The sequence below is a fragment of the Sinocyclocheilus grahami genome, unplaced genomic scaffold (genome assembly GCF_001515645.1).
Source record: "Sinocyclocheilus grahami isolate Dianchi unplaced genomic scaffold, SAMN03320097.WGS_v1.1 scaffold716.1, whole genome shotgun sequence".
In the NCBI taxonomy this organism is placed as follows: Eukaryota; Metazoa; Chordata; class Actinopteri; order Cypriniformes; family Cyprinidae; genus Sinocyclocheilus; species Sinocyclocheilus grahami.
The window spans coordinates 343,072-364,254 of NW_015505895.1; the positions used below are offsets into that span (position 1 = coordinate 343,072).

At 36.2% G+C, this 21,183-nt stretch overlaps 1 protein-coding gene across 1 annotated transcript in view; it reads left to right on the plus strand.

Moving 5' to 3' along the window:
* stau2 (staufen double-stranded RNA binding protein 2) overlaps positions 1-21,183 on the plus strand; it is a 167,243-nt gene that overhangs the window by 131,665 nt on the left and 14,395 nt on the right. The window contains exon 14 of the mRNA XM_016244403.1: positions 17,264-17,352. Coding sequence (XP_016099889.1) covers positions 17,264-17,352 — 89 coding nt within the window. The remainder of the gene's footprint in view (positions 1-17,263; positions 17,353-21,183) is intronic.

Consider the following 21,183-nt stretch of genomic DNA (forward strand, 5'->3'; position numbering starts at 1 on the left):
TTTGCGTTGCCTGACTTTGATGATGCATATCTTAGTTATCTATACAGTTTGCATTGGAGCCTGCAGTATTAATAATATTAAATTTTTTGTCTCTTAGAAATGCACATTTGACAGTAGCTTGAGTTGACAGTAGTAGAAGCTTGAGTTATGATATAGGGGTAAATTTATGTTTATTAACACAGACAGTAACATCTGTAAAAATTGTAACAACCTCATTTTTATATAGTGAAATTGAATAATTCTGACTCTTTGAGTTTTATTCAAATTAACCATTGGTCGTCCATAGTAGAAAACATTTAGATCATAGTAAGCACAGTTAACCACCACACATATAGCACCTCAATACCATGGTAAAAATGTAACTATAACCATCTAGGTATTTGTATGAAAAACAATACTCTAAATACATTTAGTATAAATGCTATAGCTTGATCACAAAAAAATACTGTAATTATATCCCATTACTCCTTTAATACATATAATACATGTCTACATTAACAATATGATCAAATTCGATATGAATATCCCACATTTCTGCAATAATACCATGGTGCAGTTAGCGTTACCACATTGAAGACATGGTAAATGATGGCGATTTGTAGATTGAAAAGCTTTCTGACTGTCATGTTGCACACCGTGTTTCTCCTGTTTGTCAGCGCTGTTTCATCTGGCTTTAAACTAGTTTAAATCACGGAGTCATTTGTGTTCTGCGCTGAATTCAAACGCTTTTAGATCATAGTAAGCACAGTTAAAACCACACATATAGCACCTCAATACCATAGTAAAAATGTAACTATAACCATCTAGGTATTTGTATGAAAAACAATACTCTAAATACATTTAGTATAAATGCTATAGCTTGATCACAAAAAAATACTGTAATTATATCCCATTACTCCTTTAATACATATAATACATGTCTACATTAACAATATGATCAAATTCGATATGAATATCCCACATTTCTGCAATAATACCATGGTGCAGTTAGCGTTACCACATTAAATCCATGGTAAATTATGGCGATTTGTAGATTGAAAAGCTTTCTGACTGTCATGTTGCACACCGTGTTTCTCCTGTTTGTCAGCGCTGTTTCATCTGGCTTTAAACTAGTTTAAATCACGGAGTCATTTGTGTTCTGCGCTGAATTCAAACGCTTCACACTGGAATCTCACAGCACTGTTTAGTGTCGCGTGACCGAGACTCATCAGCGAGTAAACGCATCTGCTCTAGTGAGCTCGCGCTGCGCTACCCTTTGAACTTTGAGTCAAGCAAATAAATGCTCCGTGTGGCACCGATCAAATGAGTCGTGCTGAATTGTTCCGCATTTGCCGCATAAACATTATATCGAACATTTATCGAACTGGAACGATTTATATTATATTGCGATAATTATCATTATCGCTTTATCGGCCAGCCCTATGTTGAAGCTAATATATCACACTTTTAAGACTTCAAGAAAACAGCGAATGGCCTACAGTGAATGTGGGGGCTGCAATCTCAGTGGTCAGTTTATTATTTATGCAAATGTCAGGAAGTGATTACACGCCCGCACCAAACCACTGTTTCCTCACTGTTAAGCTTATGATATAAAGGTCCTTTCCACTAGGTATGCAGTGACTTGACAGCTGCCAGCTGATAAGCAAACCTCCATTTGCATTTGCTATCCGGTCTAGATATTTGTTATGATGAAATCTATAGATGGTAAGGAAAAGAAAGGACTGAGGAGGGAAACCCACCATATACAGTTGTCTGATAGGCTGGGTCCTCGTGTCCACCCACTGTTTTCCATTTTGCTTTAGGCAACCCATGCGGATCAGATTATAATATGAGGGAGAGAGCTGATAAAAGATGCTCCAGGCAGAGAGGAAGGGAATCCTTTTTCCATGGTGGCATCCCTCTATCATAGAAAGTTGAACTGTATGATGTCAGTGGAAGACTAGTTTCATGAACCCACATTAAAACTGGTTTTGTTCATTATTTGATGATCAGAGTGTACTGCTTAAGTGTTCTCAAGACTACACTTATCCTGACAAATTACTGCAAAATGGTTAACTGAGATTGTAATGAAATTCAGATTTGATATATATTTTACTACCGTTCAGAAGTTTGGGGTTAAAATATTTTTGAAAGAAGTCTCTTTTGCTCACCAAGGTTGCATTGAAAAAAAAAAATCATAAATACAGAAAAAGACTTAATATTTGAGATACTATTATAATGTGTAAAAAACTTTTTTTTCTGTGTAAATGCTTTTTAAAATGTAATTTATTCCTGTGATGCAACACTTCACATCTATTCTAATATGCTGATTTGGTGCTAAAAAAGAATTTCTTATTATTATCAGTGGTGAAAACAGTTGTGATGCTTAATATTTTTGTGGAAACCATGATACTTTGATGAATAGAGAATTCAAAAGAACAGCATTTATTTGAAATAAAATGTATTTCCTAACATAATGAATGTTGTTTGATAAATGATCAATTTAATGTGTCCTTGCTGGATACAACATATTGATTTCTTATTCAAAAATGTTACTGTCCTAAAACTTTTGAAAAGTATTGTATATATTTTAATCTCTACTATATTTATCATATACATGTACTAATGCACTTGCGCTATATTGTTTATTTTATTTTATTTATTTATTTACTTTTAATTTCATTTTATTCGTTTTATTACTTTTAAGTTTAAATTTGAAGTTGCTTTGGTACCTCGCTTATCTTATTCTTTGATTTCTTGTTTATTTAAAATTTTTAAGCATGAAACATTTAAAGAAATTGTTCACCCAAAAAGTAATTCCTTTAGTCTTAAATTTAAGCTATTCATTGAAGATCCATTCCATTGGTTTTCATGTATATCTTAGCTGTTTGCAGCACATTTGAATATGCAAAAGTGCAAATGAGATTTAAAAAGCAATGTCTTATCAATGACATACACATGTGTTTATTAATTTCACACTTTGTTAATCTCTGAATTGTGGTGGAGCGGGTTAGTGCAAGCTTTCTCTCTGATTAGTAGTATGAATGTAGGTATTTTATACGGGGAGTGACTGTTTTAAGCTGTCTCAGTCAGATGTTGAGGTATGCGGTACCCTGCACCTCTCCCATGTGGTTTGTGTTTTGACATGGGAGGTGCCATCCACGGTGTCCGAATGACGAACAGATAAAGGAGCCCTCTCCGGCCCTAATGACGCATGACATGCTGCTGCGTTTTGGGTCCTAATTTATGGCTTCCTATGTCAGCAGAGTCCTTCTCTCCAGGGAGGCAATTATTGACCTTGCATTCTGGACACGTTCCATGCTAAGGCAGAATCTGGAATTTTGATTACCGTACTCCGGGCCTGTGTGAATGCAGATGTCTCGGCCTTGTTTTAAACACAGTTTGAGGTGTGTTTAAAAGCATATTTGAGTATTTCTTTTCCCAAGAGGAAATACATTATAATCTCCAATCTGGAAACTGTTCAGTTTAACATTGTGCAATTTGTAGTAGCATAGGCCTGCATGTTGTGAAAACCTGCATGTTGTGAAACATTGTTCAACAAAAAAACAACATTTAGAAATTTTTACACATGCTACAAAATAATTTATGCACTTTCAACTTTAATTGAGTAGCTTGGACCGCTTCCATGTTGGACCATTTTTGAGTTCTATATAAATCAGGTATTATTATATATCAGATCTTTTCCAAATGATCAGCCCAGATGATTATTTTATCTTATCGGTAACACTTTATAATATAAATCATTAACAAACGTTATATAACGCTTAACAGATAATTAGTTAATACATATTCACATAGCTAGAAATAGTAATGAACTTACTAAACATTACCTAATGATTAACATATGATTATTTAATGTAAATCGAAATGCTTACAAATGTCAGTAAACCTTCAGTTCATATGATCTTCAGTTGTTGGTCTTTGTTTGTTTGGTAGACCTCTATTTACACATCTTAACAAATAATCTATTGCTAATCTAAATCTAAAGTGGAAACTATTTATCATTTGCAAATGTTTATAAATGTTTGCTAATCATTAGTACCTTTATGAGCAGTCATCTCGATGGCAAAAAGTGTCCCGAAAGACCTGAATTTACCCTATTCACACATCTTTACTAATCATTTATGAATCATTTGTTCATGTTTTTGCAGTAGCCAATCTAAAGCTGAAACTATTCATCATTTGTAAATGTTTATAAACGATTACTAATCTTTTATGGGCATTGGACTTTTAGCTAATGTAACAAGTTTTGTGTAAAGGGTGGCTGGTTAAGTTTAGCTAAATGCATGCTAAAGACATACAGTGGGGCAAAAAAGTATTTAGTCAGCCACCAATTGTGCAAGTTCTCCCACTTAAAAAGATGAGAGAGGCCTGTAATTGCAATTTTCATGGGAATTTTTTTTGTATTGCCTCAACACTCATATTAGTACACTACTCTTCAGTATATCATTAAACAGGATATTCCTTGAATCCTAAATGAACATAGGAAAACAAATCATTTTTTAAAAGACAATACTTCATTTATCAAAACAATATAATATAAACAGATTGAACTGTGTTCCCTTATAATAATCAAATTGACCCCTGTACACTGTTGACCCTTTAACCTACCCTTAAACCTACCCATACCACCAAACCTGTCCCTAACCTTACCCGTATCACACCTCAACAGCAGCAAAGGTGTTGTGCATGAACACAAGCTTTTAATCATTTTATAACATCTGTTAAAATCATTTGTAGATTTACAATAAGTGCTTGATCATATGAATTAAAAGGTTGCTAGTTTACACATTAAACAAATTTTTTGGACAGCCTTATATTTCTCAGCACAGTCTAGTGTTACTAAGGCTAATATTTTAGTTTTCAGTTAGTTTTGGAGTTTTGAAACCCTTTTAAATCATTTTTCAACCCTTCAGTCAGGTTTTTAGTGTTTATCTTTATTTCGTTTAAAAATATATACATTTAAATTGCGTTAACAATAACAATGGTTCCTAATGGTTCTTCACACTTAACCCTCTTGTTCTTTTCTCACTTGTCTGATTAGATAATCCTAAATCAACATCTGGTGTTGAGAGCACGTGTTCACGTGAAAGGCAGTGTGAAATGCTAAGCTTTTTATTTGAACCTTGTTTGCATAACAGGGAGCAGGTTTTATCTTTCCAAGCACTGAAAAAATGTAATGCTTCCACCCTGTGCAGAGCCCGGCTGACATTTTTACAATTAGCTAGGAGCCCAGCAGACGCGAGTTTAGAGCGTGTTGATGAGCGGCAATAAATTACGTGCGAATGTGCGGAGCGTTTATCACTTGCCATTTTCACCATTATTGCTTCAGAGAGAGGCTCTTTTTGTTCTTGTGTGGAGAGGGGATGTGTACTCATCTCTCTGATGCTCCTACAGAAGTGTCGGGAATAGTCTGGAAGCTGGATTTGATAAGCAGCTGAAATTCCACATCTCCCTCCTATTGGTTTCTTCTTTATGTGTGATTTCACAGCCCATTGAGTCGAGGGCTCTGGTATGTCCTGCTTCCAGAGTGGCTCATTTGGAATGGCGCTCATCTGCTCCTCGTCTGATATCCGGCCTGTTCCAGACTTTATGGATGTGAAATATAGGTGGTGTAGGACAGGGAGCCTCTCCTCTCCGGGCGCTTTGGGCGCAGGACGGCAAGTTTCCAAACGAGAGGCAGGAATGTTACTGTGAGTTGTCTCCAGAGCTTTGATGTCTGAAGAACGGTGGGCTTTCTGTGGGATTCTCTTTCCATCGGCCTCTCACGTTACCGTTGCGCTTCGGAGGGCCGCTGGCAGAATGGATTTATATGCCCCTTTTAAAAACGGGAACAACTTTTTCCCACTGTACAATAGCCTGCATGTACAGCAGATCTCTCATAAAGTGACTGCGCACATTTTAAAGGGATAGTTCACCTAAAAATGATAATTCTGTCATCATTTACTCACCCTCATGTCATTCCAAACTAGGACAAAAAATGCATTTGTAAAGCCAAAAAAGGAACAGAAAAGCACCATAAAAGTGAGCAAAATGCCTAAAACCACTTGGCAAGTAACAAATCATTCAGTTTAGTGAACAGGATCAAACAAGTCCTTTGAGTCTGAAGAATGATTCATATATGAATTCAACATCGCTGCTTCTCCCATGGAGTTATAAGCTGGATGACATCATTTTCAGTGAATAACAGTTTAGATTTCATTATTAAAAGTAACTTAGACTTTTATGATACTTTCATGATGTTTTGGGGTTCTTTTTGAAAGCTTCAGTCTCCATTCATTGTAATATGGAAAAGAGCGACCAGCACATTCTTACGTTTTTCCTGTGTTTTCCAAAAAAGAAAAGTCATATACATTTAAGACACTTTATTTATTGAGATTTTAAAAGTCATATGGATTTGAGCGTCATAAGTAAAGGCCCATTCATACCTAGAACGATAACTGTAACAGTAACAACATAAAGAAATTATATTGTGGGAGTCACTTCCAGAAAGTTTTTTTTAGCTGATAAATGATCAGTGTTGGGAGTAACGCATTACAAACGTAATAATATTACAGTAGTATATTACTTTTTGCTGTAACGCAGTAATATAACGCATTACTAATACAATTTGGGTAATATTATTACTCATTACAATCTCAGTAACGCAAGTTACAACAACAACATTTTAAATCAAAATCAATTGGTGAATTTACCAACACCGTAAAACAGCATAGGAGAAAAAATTCCGTGGGTAAAATAGTTTGTCTATATCCTGTTGCTCGAATTAGATGGTTGAGATGACTGCAGACTGTATTCTACATTTGTGAGATGGACACACTCCTGTTAAGCTATTTTCAGTTCATCGGAGAAAAGGATAAGAATGCATAGTCAGGTGCAATATGTGCGACACCAGACTCTCAACATGGAGAAATAGCACGAGTAAAACCTGGAAACACCTGGACTGTGCCACTAGCACTGAGCTATCGGAGAGAGCTGCGGGGTCGGAGAAGAGAAAAAATACGGCGGACGAGCGCAGACAAGCAAAATTAAGTTTAACTAAAAATAACAAAATTTGTTTTTATTAAATCATAGTATTATAATGAATATGTGAAATATTTGACTTAAATAGCCTAATTAACAGATTAACAAAACGAAAGGAAAGGATAGGATATGGTGAGTTTGGTAGGCTATTTTTGTGGTGTGGCGCTCTACGAAAGTCCACGGAAAGGAAACCGAGATGACAGAAATAAAAGTAAACACATTGCAGTTTCAAATGATCTTATGACTTATTTTTTTATTGTTTGTTTCTGCTGTTCGATCGCGCTGGCGCCTCACGCACACACATCTACAGCATTGCAAACGTTGCAGCCTGTTCATTATCAGAATAAAATACAGTCAACCAAACATATAGATACACTGGTTAATAGTGCATACTGCGTAGTTACAATCCATGCCGTTCAGCCTGAGCTCACCTACATACCGGTATCTAAATCTGATTTTATAATTTTATGCTTTATAGACCTACAACAAAACCCCCTGCATTGGATGTAGAATGAGCAGCAATAAACAACATTTTGGCATTTTATAATACTTCTGTGGATATTTTGGTGAAAGTAACTCAAAAGTAGTGTAACGCATTACAATTCAGAGACAGTAATATTGTAATGTAACTAATTACTTTCAAAAGACAGTAACAAAAGACAGTTCTTGCGAGTAACATGCCCAACACTGTAAATGATTATGACATTGACAGCCAATTAGAATCCATCCGACTTTAGCATTTAAAACAGCGGACGACATAACTGCAGTGCGTGCTTATTATAAACAGAACGTTATCGTACATTTATAGTAATCATTCTTGGTGTAAACATGCCTTAAATAATGACAGAACTGTCATATTTTGGTGAACTATCCCTTTAAACTGCAATAAAGAGTTTCCCCTTCGTCTCTCCTCCTTAGCGGCTGTAATAATTGTTTAGTCTAGGATGAGAAGTGTCACAACCTCACCGCCGTGAGTCATCCATAAATTTTAATTCCTCCATTTAGTTCTGATCCTATGGCATTAGCGTTCTGATGAGAAAGCAGCTCGGACTCTTTTGATGTCAACAGCTTGTAAAGTTTTGTAATAAATAAAACAAAGAGCAAGATTTGTGTTTCCATTCACTCAGCCGAGCTTTGAATGGTTCAGAAACCCATCTGTTGGACAGTCGGGGAAAAGCCCACCGGTATTGGCGGCTGAGCCCAAGCGAAAGAGATTGTGTCTGTGTGTACACCTGCAGAGTGTTTGATTGCGTTTCAGATTGTGGGCCTGTTTATAGTGCTGCCAAAGACGCAGTGAGCGGTTCCTCATCGTCAGTGGTTAATGGAGGACTAAATGGGCTGTGTCTTCAGCAGCATGTCTCATAGAGATGAGGTGGCAGAGAAAACAAATGATGAAATGCCGATCAAAGGCCAGCAGGGGGCCAGGACTGATGCTCTTGGAGTGGACCGTGGATGTGCTTTGGTGGGAAGCTGTGCCGGACCATGGGAAAAACCCACCGATCGACCAGATGAGAGCTTAAGCCTGGGCTTCATCTCTCCCCAGTAAAAACATGAGATGATCAGGTCTAATAGCATACATTGCTACGCCCATCTCACAAACTCTTGAACTGAATGTTCTCAGAATCAATGACATGTATGCTTATTTGAACCTTGGCTTAGTGGTTGGCACAAATAGATTGAGCCGTGGTGCTCATGTGGGAAATACAGGTTCGAATCCTGTTCCTAACTATCAATAAAATAAGCCAACAAGGCTCTTGGGGATTAATTCACCAGTGAGTTGTAGTATTATTGTGCAATTTTTTTTTCTAGCTTACGAACCACCTACACTCACACTTAACCAGACATTTATATAATGCTGCGTCTCAAAAGTTGAAATTAAATTACAGTTTTCTGGCCAAACACGGTTTCTTCCTATGCAAATGAAGTTTATTATAGATTCGCATCACTCACACACTTAACCCTATAAAGCCTACTTTATTATATATCATATGTAAATGTATAAGGCCTCTAAATGATCTGTGTGATCAAAAAAAACCCTGTAAACAGTCTGCTACATTCCGTCTACCCTCTGATTGACATTTTTTTAGTAAGTAGAAGGCCTTTTAGTATAATTTTCAAAATGTCCCTCTTTAGGCCATGGTCCATGTGTCTTTTTGCTTTGAAATCTTTAATGAGTTTTATAAAGTAAACATAAGAATAGCTTTTGTATTGTTGTAATATTCTAAGATCAACCCTTACTAGACTGAAGCAAATTAGGTTTACTTCATTATCTATACATCATTTTTTAGAAATATCATGAGTATCAAATTTGATACGTTAGATTTTTGAGGAATGTTTATTTGTACATCCCTCAATCATCAGTATATTGGATCACATTATATGTTTTGCCCCAAAATTAAAACTACAGAGCTTTGAGCATAAAACTAAGCATTTAGCTATCATTTTACTAAGACATATTATTGGGAGATATAGAGTGACAACTGATATTTCTACGCATTTGATGTAAGTAGCCTGCTAAACTGATCTCAAAAAGCTCATTGAATTAAATAACAAGCTATAAGAATTGTATCTTACTTTTTTGACCATAAAAATATCAGAAACTGCCGCAAATTGCATATTTTGCAATTATTGCTCAGTTTGGGTCTCTAAATAAAACTTCTTTCTCGAGTTTGAGCTCCATTTTCTCCTACATGTTATATGTGCTACAGTACAAAACCCTGTTAAATATGATACCATTTTTAAAGAATTTATTTTGTCTAGAAATCAAATAAACATATTTTCAGTTTATATGTTTCTTATGTCAGGCTCTACAGGGTTAAAATGACGTTTTATTAAAAATGCACATTATATTTAGTCATTAGCAGATGCACAAATGAGGAACATAATAAGCATTTTAGCATACAACAGCCAACAATATTGAATTCTTTAGTCAATCAGTTAAGAATCCTTTAGTGAATTGGGTGTTAAAACAACACTGTGCATGCAAATAAGCAACTGCACAAGTTGTCGCAATTCAATCTTAGTGAATCCCTCCCTCAGTGTCTTTGCTACAGGGACCGACTGAATGTAGTTAATGCTTGCTTTCTACGCTCCATGTCCATGAGTGATAGGCTGTCAGATTCTCTGTACTTCAGCTTGAAGCCTTCCATGTTATCCTTGTTGGATGCCCCCCCTGTGAGAGCCAGGTCGATAGAGCTGCTTGACCCTGTCAATCCATCACCCCCCTCTCTGTCCGCAAATTGGCCTCAGCGGCATGGAGCTCATCTCTTGGGGAAAGAGCCACTGTTTAGCCGAGGCAGTGAAGGAAATGAAAATGCAATCAGGGAAACCATTAAAGTGGCTTAGAAAAATGAGTCCTCACTGTCCTTTGACAAAGTCCTCCGTTCGTCTTCCTCCGCCGCCTTTTAGTCCGCACCGAGATATTTAGCTTTGACACATTCCACATTCCACCTTTTTTCCGTTCGTTTGAATCCAACAGTGAGCTGATGAATGCGTCCCGCAAAGTAACGCATGTCGAGGTTTATCGATTGAGCTTACTAATGCCTTCGCTGAGTGGTGGCATGTTATCTAAAGCAAGGGGGAGTGATGTGGGGGTGTCATCTGGGGTCCCGGGACAGCGCTACTTCTGATCTGAGGTTCTCAACGACAGAGATTGACCACTTCCAGGTTGGGGGGCTAGACTATATATAATTCAGCCCATCAGTGATTCAGCCGTCTCACTCCATCTCATTAGAAAAATAATGTTGTAATTGACTGTTGTTACAAAAGATAGTCGGATATTTATCTTTGAGCCGTCTGTTTGCTGATGGGCGGCCGGGCCTTTATCACAATCCTTTCTCCCCTGGCGTGATTCGTGGTCTTGGTCTGGCAGCGCAAAAGCAGATGCTGCTTATTTACTCAGAGACTGTAATGGCACACACACACACAACACCGGTAATTACCCTTTTGATTGCAATTTATTGGCCACAGGAGAGGATGAGTTATACGCTTTGTACCGTAGAGGCATCTGCATCCAAATCCATCAAAAGTCCAAGCTTACGTTTACATCTCAAGCCTAATTTTGACCCGAAATGCGTAGATGGCTTAAGACGCGAGGCTGTTTAAATGTACCGTAAATGTCAGCGTGAATTTAGTCATGAAGAAGGTTTTTGATTTAATTTAGAGACATGTTTTGTTTTTGATTTATTAGGCACTTTGAATTGACGTCTTGGGATGGTGTCGTTTTCATTCCCCCTCCATTCGTTTCCATGCTGTGCATATGTTCCCTGAAGTAAATTAAACGCATATTGAAGTCAAATAGCAGAGTATTAAGTTGGCCTACGGATGATTTATTTGGCATTCAGGAAGTCATTTTGGTGCTCGTTCTTTCATTGCAGTCCTGAGAACTGTGCGTTTACCGGGAAAACTCAGAATGCCTTTAAATTATCGTCTGGAATATTGAACAATTTCCTGGCTGAATAATGTTCTCCTTATTGAGCCTTATACAAGCTTGTCATCAATCACCAAAACAAATTTAATTTAACCCTGATTTATTACCGGTCCAAACGCCTTTGGGAATTTACATGCATGCGCTGGGTAACAGACTACAGCCGTACAGTATGTTCCGTTATAGATAAGAGATCGTTTTCCAAAGATTTCCCAACTTGATAAGACATTCCACACATAAAAACCTCAAAAAGGGCTTCTTAAATGGATGAATACAGCACTGGCCGTGATAGAATGACTTTACTTTTCACCATTCGCAATGATTTGACTGTCATCCCTGCAGATGTGATGGCATAAACTCACTAACGTGGCTTGTTTCCTAACTAACTGCACTCATTTCCTGTGCTTTGGCCAGCTCAACTCCATTTTCACATTAGCACATGATGAACTATTCCTTAAGATGTTAAGTCAGAGTCTGGGTTTTTGTCAAGGTTCTGTAAGATGATTGGATTTGTTTCAGGCCTGTCCTATTTATTGACTGTGAGGCTTTCCGACTGTTAGCAATAAGCCTGAACCATTTAAGACACACAAAAATCATTTAAAAAATGTATGGACATCACTGTGGATAATAAGACTTTTCTTTTTACAAAATAAATAAATAAGTAAATACATATTTTTATACATTTATATATAAACACTACTGCTCAAAAGTTTGGGGTAAGATTTAAAAAAAAGAAATTAATACTTTTATTCAGCAACAATGCGTTAAATTGATGAAAAGTGACAGTAAAGACTTTTGCAATGTTGCAATATATATATATATATATATATATATATATATATAAAAATGTAAATAGAAATAAACTTTATATAAGTCAAAGAGTCCTGAAAAAAAGTAATGGTTTCCACAAAAATATTAAGCAGGACAACTGTTTTCAGCACTGATAATAATTAATAAGAAATGTTTCTTGAGCACTAAATCAGGATATTAGAATGATTTCCAAAGGATCATGTGACACTGAAGACTGGGATAGTGTCTGCTAAAAATTCAGCTTTGCATCACAGGAATAAATTGCAATTTAAAATAATTAAAATAGAAACAGTTATTTCAAACTGTAATATTATTTCACAATATTATTGTTTTTACTTTCTACTCTCAAAAACAACCCCAAACTATTGAACAGTAGTGTATAATTTTTATTTATTTATGTGTGTTTTAAATAAAGAAAAATATCTGGACACTTCTTGGTTATCAAACATTACTAAACCGTTTGCAGATGCTCCTTGGTTTAATATTTTGCATTTAATTCAGAATCAAGCTTTAAGTCTAAGTAATATTTAAGTCTAAATTAAACACCATTATGTACAACCTTTATGGTATAAGTTATGACTGAGTTGAGATCAAATGATATTTGATACATAACACTTATCAAAGTCTGTTCTATCTGAGATGAAGAAGCTCATATAGATACAACAGGGTGCCTGAGACAATTAGCTGGTGTTACTTGATACTGATTAATCAGGGTGAGGAATGCACACACATCTGTGCGTGTGTGGTGTCCACGCCTCTCGTGAGTGGGCTGGGGTGCTGGGGGTTTGGGTTCAGAGGGAATAGGCTGTCAGCTGTGAGAAATATGTCATGGTTGTTGCGTCCCATGCAGCACATCTGGTGCTCATTGGCAGGATGCTGGATAGAGCATCAGCCCCGACAACCAGGTGGATCTGCCAATTCTCAACCCGCTTCTGTCCCTGCGAGGGTCTCCCTGCACCCCTCCTCATAACACTCTCACTATTCTTATTTTCTTTCACCCTGCGTCCCTCTAGAGCCATGACTCTCAGTCATAGTTATTTTATTTGGTCCTGTTGAAAGGGCTTCAGGGATTATGACAGACATGTTCTATAAGACTTCCTAACATCCGGTTGAGGAGAGCAGCATCTGCCTGTAACATCAGACTGCCAACTCACAGACAGTCCTGCAGGATACATTTCCTTTTTATAAATGATACATTTAAGGCCATTACGGCCTCTATGCACTTAACATGGTTGGGCAAAATTCTGTTAACTGCATGCAAAAAAGAATTGAAGGCTTCTTTTATCATTCATTCATTTACCATTCAGGAATTTGGATTCACTTGGCCACCCCATACAGGATGTTGAATGGAAATGACAGGAAGAAAAAAAGTACTGACCTGTAATTCAAATGCTTTCTCACAACAGAAGAGTTTCGTTAGTCTAACAGAACAAACCACTGGGACAAACCATTACATTAATAATATTGACTAATTATGCTGATTTATATATTTACTGATGTGCTTTTCACTGTACCTTTTTAGCTTATTAGAAATTTCCAGTGTTATTATTAACCAAAACTAAAACTATTTAAAAATATATATATTAAAAAAAAAATATATAAAAATTATTAATTGAAATAAAGCTGAATTTATAATAAAATATAAATATTAGATGAATAACTTACTTTTTTTTTTGAACATTTTTAATTCCAAGAACAATTTAAATTTGAAAATAATTAACTAAAATAATATAAGTTTAAGATGAAGTACTAACATTACTAAAACTAAAATAAATATAAATAAAAGTTAACTAGAAGTATTTAAAAATAAATAATAAATTCAATTCAATTCAAATTTATTTGTGTAGCGCTTTTCACAATACACATCGTTTCAAAACAGCTTTACAGAAAATGCATGTCTACATTACAATTTAGAGTGATTTGTTATCAGAAGTGAATGTGTCCAAGTAATGTTCATTTCATAAATTAACGTTTCAAGATAATAGAATCATACAATTAGCTAACATTAATTAATTTTAGGCAGATGCACATTAAAGCGATTATTACAAGTGTGATCATAATGATTACATTATTAGATTAGAGAAATTTTGGCAGCTGTGCATGTTGATTCAAGTTGGCGTCATCTGGGGTCCTTGCAGGGGTCAGCAGCATCTCTTCAAAGGTGTTGGGACATCTGAAGTCTTTCTATGAGGCTGGATCCACACTGGAGCTGGCGTAATCTCTAGTTACCTCGAGATGGGCATCCTGGGATAGGAACCAAAATGCAAATGGAAAAGAATTAGCGTAGCTGCTGTTCATAACGTTTCAAGCAAAAAATATGTTTGTGACTTTTATCTGATATAACTGGGAACAAGGGTATGAGATTCACTATGTGAATGCTTGGCTGAAGAACTGTGTCTTTTAATCTAGATCTAAACAGAGTGTGTTTGAGCCCTGGACATTATCAGGAAGACTATTCCAGAGTTTAGGAGCCAGATGAGAAAATGCTCGCCCCCCTTTAGTGGACTTAGATATCCTAGGTACTACTAAAAGTCCTGAGTTTCATGACTTTAAAGAGCGAGATAGATTGTAGGGAATAAGAATGTCAGTTAAATATACAGGAGCTAAACCATTTAGTTCCTTATATGTCAGTAGCAATAATTTTAAATCAATACGGAACTTAATGGGTAACCAGTGTAGGGATGATAAAATTGGGGTAATATGATCATATTTTTTTTAAATGGTGGGAACTCTAGCAGCTGCATTTTGGACTGTAGCTTGTTTATTGAAGATGCAGGACAACCAGCTAGTAGTGCATTACAGTAATCCAGTCTAGAGGTCATGAATGCGTGAACTAGCTTTTCTGTGTCAGAAACAGATAACATATTCTGTAGCTTAGCAATGTTTCAAAGGTGGAAGAAGGCTGTTTTTGTAACATATGAAAAATGATTTTCGAAAGATAAGTTGCTGTCTAATATAACACCCAGGTCTTTAACTGCAGATGATGACATAACAGTAAATCCCTCTAGTTGCAAATTGTATTCTAATAGATTCTGTGTGGAGGTTTTTGGTCCAAAAAGTAATACCTCAGTCTTATCTGAATTTAATAGAAGAAAATTACTGGTCATCCAATGTTTTATATCTTTCTGTCAACTTGGATAGTTTAGACATTTCATCTGGTCGTGATGAAATATATAATTGAGTATCATTGGCATAGCAGTGGAAACTAATTCCATGTTTTCAAATAATGTTGCCAAGTGGCAGCATGTATATTGAAAATAACAGAGGGCCTAACACGGATCCTTGCTTCACCCCATAATTCACTAATGTTAACTTGGATTTTTCAACATTTAAGTAGACAAAATTGTAATGGTCTACTAATTATCCCATTAAAATCCACCGTAATGCCTGTCCCTGAATACCAGTATAATTCTGTAGATGGCCTAAGAGTATGTCATGGTCTATAGTGTCGAACGTAGCACTAAGATCAAGTAAAACTAGTATTGAGACACATCCTTGGTAAGAAGCTAGAAGTAAGTCATTTGTAATTTTAACAAGCGCAGTTTTTTGTGCTATGATGAGGCCTGAATCCTGACTGAAATTTTTCATGGATGTCATTTTTTTGCAGGAAGGAGTACAATTGAGTGGACACTACTTTTTCTAATATTTTAGACATAATTGGAAGATTTGAAATGGGTCTGTAATTTGCCAATTAATTTGGATCTAGTTGCGGTTTCTTAATGAAAGGCTTAATAAATGCCAGCTTAAACAGTTTTGGAATATGACTTGGCGATAGAGATGAATTAATAATATTGAGAAGAGGCTCTTCTGCTATAGGTAACAATTCTTTCAATAATTTAGTGGGAATGGGATCTAGTAAACATGTTGTTGGTTTAGATGTAATGATTAGTTTATTTAGTTCTTCTTGTCATATAGTTGTATAAAGCACTGTAATTGTTCTTTAGGAGCAGTAACAGAGGCTGGATCATAAAACGCAGTCAAAGGTTGTATATTTACAATTGTATTTCTCACATTTTCGATTTTCTCTGTAATGAAATTCATAAAGCCATTACTTCTAAACTGTGATGGAATATTCAGTTCAGGTGATGTCTGTTTATTATTGTCTGGCGACTGTATTAAATAAATACCTTGGACATACCTCTTCGTTTTGTACAAAAAAAATAATTAAAAATAAAATTTAAATAAAAACAGAAAAATTAAAATATAATCGAATTAAAATATGATATATACTCTAATAGTAAATAAATAGTATATAAATCATGCAAAAAATAATATTGGACGTTTCTCTTAGATATATTTGGCACGGTCAGTTGTGTTAAAACCATTAATAGAGCCATTAAAATGAAAGCAGATTTGAATTTAGCCATATAGCAGCACACAATTTCCCCAGAATTTTTTTTTGTTGATAACTTTATAAAAATATTTATCTTTATATGTAAGTGCCATTTCAAAAATTTAATTGAATGATGCTAAAGGATAATTCCTATGCAAAATGTAATATTTTATTTAAAAATAAACTAATAACAAATACATTTCAATTAATTAATTTTTTTTTTTGCTTCCATACTTATGGACTTATACTGGACTTATGGACAAACTTTGTATTATTGTTGAAGTCTCTTCTCTGCTGTTCTTCCTGTGTACTTGATGACTTTTCAGAGCAAAACAGGATATCAGTTACACCTGAGTTTTGAGACATTATTTCAGCACACTGTGTCCGCACACTTGATTTATTGCTAATTCTTTACATATCGGCCCATAACGTGGCCAATTGGCAACATAAATCCCACTCACTGGCTGGAGGAAATGCAAGCCTGAAAACATTGACCTAATAACATTAGATAAACGTTAGATAAATAGAGAGCTGGAAGGAACCAAACAAAACAGAGGGAGCAGAAAGCGTCCTGTCAGTCTCGGGTTTCTGATAGTAAGTGTTATTTAAAAAGCAGCTGATGTGGGTTATGTTGTCCCACTCAAAGCCATCTGTTTCCTTAACTCACACAGGCTGCTCTTAGTGCCTTGAAACAGCTGTCAGAACAAGGACTGGACCCGGTGGATGGACCAATGAAGGTAGAAAATGGATCATGTGACATGTATGTACATACGGAGCCGTAAGTATGCCACACCATCCTTGTATAACACCTCCATTTTCAGATCACAAATGCAAATGACTGCCGACCAGAAGAAATCCATTATGTTTCGATGACTTTATATAAATGACAAAAGTGCTCAGAGGCAATCTGGGTAGCTATTACCTTTTATATAAACTGTTAGGAGATTCCCAAGATGATTTAACGAAATGGACATGATTTATTATTTTTTTCCATTTAAATATTTACAGATCATCATGTTAGCGGCCTTGAAATGCTTCCCATGTGTTGTTCCAAGCGGATTTAGCTTAATTTAAGCCAATATATGGGCCTGATTCTTGCATAAACCAGAATTAATTCAATGTTTTGAATGCTGTCCTGAAATATATGATGTAATATCAGTCCATTACAGAAATAAATAAGAGTTTATTTAAAAACAACTGCCACAATGCGAGTATACAGTGCCGGTTTAATGATTGATTGAGATCATTGTTAAAAGTTATGTAATGGGGTGAGGGACACAAAAATTTATCAGCTTTGCTCATGAATTTTAATTTTGTGATTTGACTGTCCTAATTAATTTGCACAAGGAAAGACCTTATCCGTCTGTTTACGTGACCACTTATAAAGTTGTCATTTTATGTAACCGGCTACAGTGTTTTTTCTCTGTACTGCAGCCAAACAAAACAAAACTTTTAAAGTGCCCCTATTTATGGCATTTCGAATATTGCCTTTCATACAGTGTGTAACGTAGCTGTATGTGAATGTGAACAATCTGCAATGTTGTAAAGCCAAAAGTGCAGGATAAATAACGTTATTGTCTCCCAAAAGAAAAAATTGATTCTAAACAGCCTAACGAGTCGTCAGTAATTCGAATCCCACTTCCGTGATGGCTACATGTCACTGGTTAAAGGGGTGGTTCAGTGGTTTTTTCCCTTTTTGTATGAAGCCCCTCCCTCAGGAATAGGCGGTGGGCTCTGATTGGTTAGCTAGCCCAGTGTGTTGTGATTGGCTAAACTGCCTCTAGTGCTCGTCTAAATGTCCCGCCCCTCACCTCAGCGGCATGTGCTCCGGTTGTATTGTAAACAAAGGCGTCGTTAATATCGATTATCAGTTTGAGCCCGATTGAGAAGCAGAGGATATTATTGAAGAGGATCGTGCAGAACCTGTGCAAGCACGGCTTTTAATGGTAGGCCTATGTTTTTTGTTTGTTGTTGTCTTACAATTTTAGATACGCTGTTATTTGTAAATGCTACTGCTTATGTTAGCTTTTAATATACGGTTTTATCCTGTTTAAAGCTTTAATACAGTACGGCAACTGCACGCGCGTCCATGTTTAATGCTTCTCATAGCTATGTGAAAATAAGTGTATAATTGTAACAGTTCATTGCTGGAGCTGAGCTGAATGAGAGAGAGAGAGTGATGCAGAGCGTGTGCAGAGCAGGGGGAAGCGAGGAACAGTATTGAGAGCCGCTGCTTTAGAACATTGATTTTGAAACTTGTGAATCCATTAAAATCATTAGAAGACAGAATCGCGATTCATATATGAATAGATTTTTATGTGCACCTCTAGTTTTCTCTTCCTCTTCTCTAAAGCAGCTCAGCATGGCCTCACCCCCTTTGCTGCCTTTTTCCTGAGGGCGGGGTTTATCTGGGTTTGTTACATCACGAACCCGGGAAGTAACTTGTTGTAGTCCCTACCAGATGTTTTTGTAGGCATTAAACTGCCAGAATTGTAAAAGACGATATCTCCGTTTGCATTGAACTTTCAGATTCGTAACTTTGCAGATATTGTTTATGCTCAAACAGCAATATTACACACTAACTAACGTTAAAAAAGTGAAATCACAATGAACCACCCCTTTAACACATTTGCATAATACCCACTTATGTTCTACATTGGCCAGCCGTGAACAACTTGACCCGCGCTCAAACACTGTAGGTTGTTCATGTCGAGAAGACATTGTGTCCTACGCTGTAAAAGTAAATTCGTTTTATTTTCACTTCCGAAAGATGAGACTGCAAAGAATCAGTGGTTAAAATTAATTTCATCCACTGTACCACAGCAGTACGACCCCAATCTTTTTTTGTTTTCTGGTCATTTTACTGACGACTGGTTCTCTAATCTCGGGAAGTTCAACGCGGGATTCACAAAACGCTTGCTTTTGAAAGATGGATCAGTACCCAATACACAGTACCTGAATCACAACCTGTAAGTATAAATAATAGATGTTTATATTTTCTATCAAGCATTCAAAATACAGAACTATGGCAGTGGGCGTATCGCTTCCGACATGCGCTGTATGCAGTAGACCAATCACAATAGACTGGGCCATCTGACCAATCAGAGCAGAGTAGGCTCACAGAAAGGCAGACTGAATCTTAGCACTGCTTTGAACGAATCGTTGGAAAAAAAGATTTAACTTTTTTTATGCATGAAAACCTGTTGTAGGAGACTCCCAAAACAATATTAGGAACCTTAAAAATGGCATAATAGGGGCACTTTAGAAAGTGGAGGGAATTTATAAAGGCATGGCTCTCCACTTATATAATTAACGCTCGCCAAGCACCAAATGAGAGCAAAAATCAGCAATATGGTTTAGTGCAATTATCAAATTGCAAAGACTCGTAATTATATAAATATAAATATAAATTATAAAAATTATTTGTGATCTTTTCACGTGTGCCTCTCATGATAACAGTGTTTTCATCGTCTCTGAGCGGTTCGCAGTTAATTCTGCTTCACACAAACTTCGTCTCTGCAAGTTCTGAGTTTGAGTCACTTATAACATGCACTTGAAACTGCCACGCGCACCAAACATCTTCATAAATTTGTAATGAGAATGTTCATAAATCTGTTATCAATGAAAAAAAAAGTATTTCAAAACAGAATTTTCCCTGCGGTTTTCCACAACAATAAAAGCTCTATGGTTTCACATTTGAAAGCAAAGAAAAAAACAACCATAAATATTAGTGTTGTAATTGTACTGTTGTTAAATAAGTAGCACTGTACGTCACAGTTAACAGCCATTCAAGATGTCTTCCAACTTCCTGTTTCAGTTGAAAACATGTCAGCACAGAAAAGATAACTACTTATCAGAAAAATAACTACTCGTTCTATGCTTTAAAGGATTAGTCCACTTCCAGAATAAAAATTTTATGATAATTTACCCCCATGTCATCCAAGATGTTCATGTCTTTCTTTCTTCAGTTGCAAAGAAATGAAGGTTTTTGAGGAAAACATTCCAGGATTTTTCTCCATATAATGGACTTCAATGGTGGCCAACAGTTTGAAGGTCCAAATTGCAGTTTCAATGCAGCTTCAAAAGGCTCTACACGATCCCAGCCGAGGAATAAGGGTCTTATCTAACGATCTATGAAACGATCGGTCATTTTCTTTAAAAAAAATTAAAATGTATATACTTTTTAACCACAAATTCTCGTCTTGCTATAGCTCGACCTCACACAATACGTAATCACTCACACGTGATACAGGCGGAAGTACCAACCCAGTGTTTACAAAGCGAACGTGCAAAGAAAGTCTAATGCCCTTTACAAAAAAAAAGGGTAAAACAACGATGTTGGACGATTTTTAAGTTGGAGGAGAAAATGAGATGGAGTTTTTCGCCCTACCCTACCTTTCTGAACCGGAGTACACAGACGAAGAGCTAATCGCACATGACCATTGATTACATAATGCGTGAATTTGGCGGACATGCATCGCGAAGCTAGTGCAAGACGTGCATTTGTGGTTAAAAAGTATATACTATACAGTATATATATATATATATATATATATATATATATATATATATATATATATATATATATATA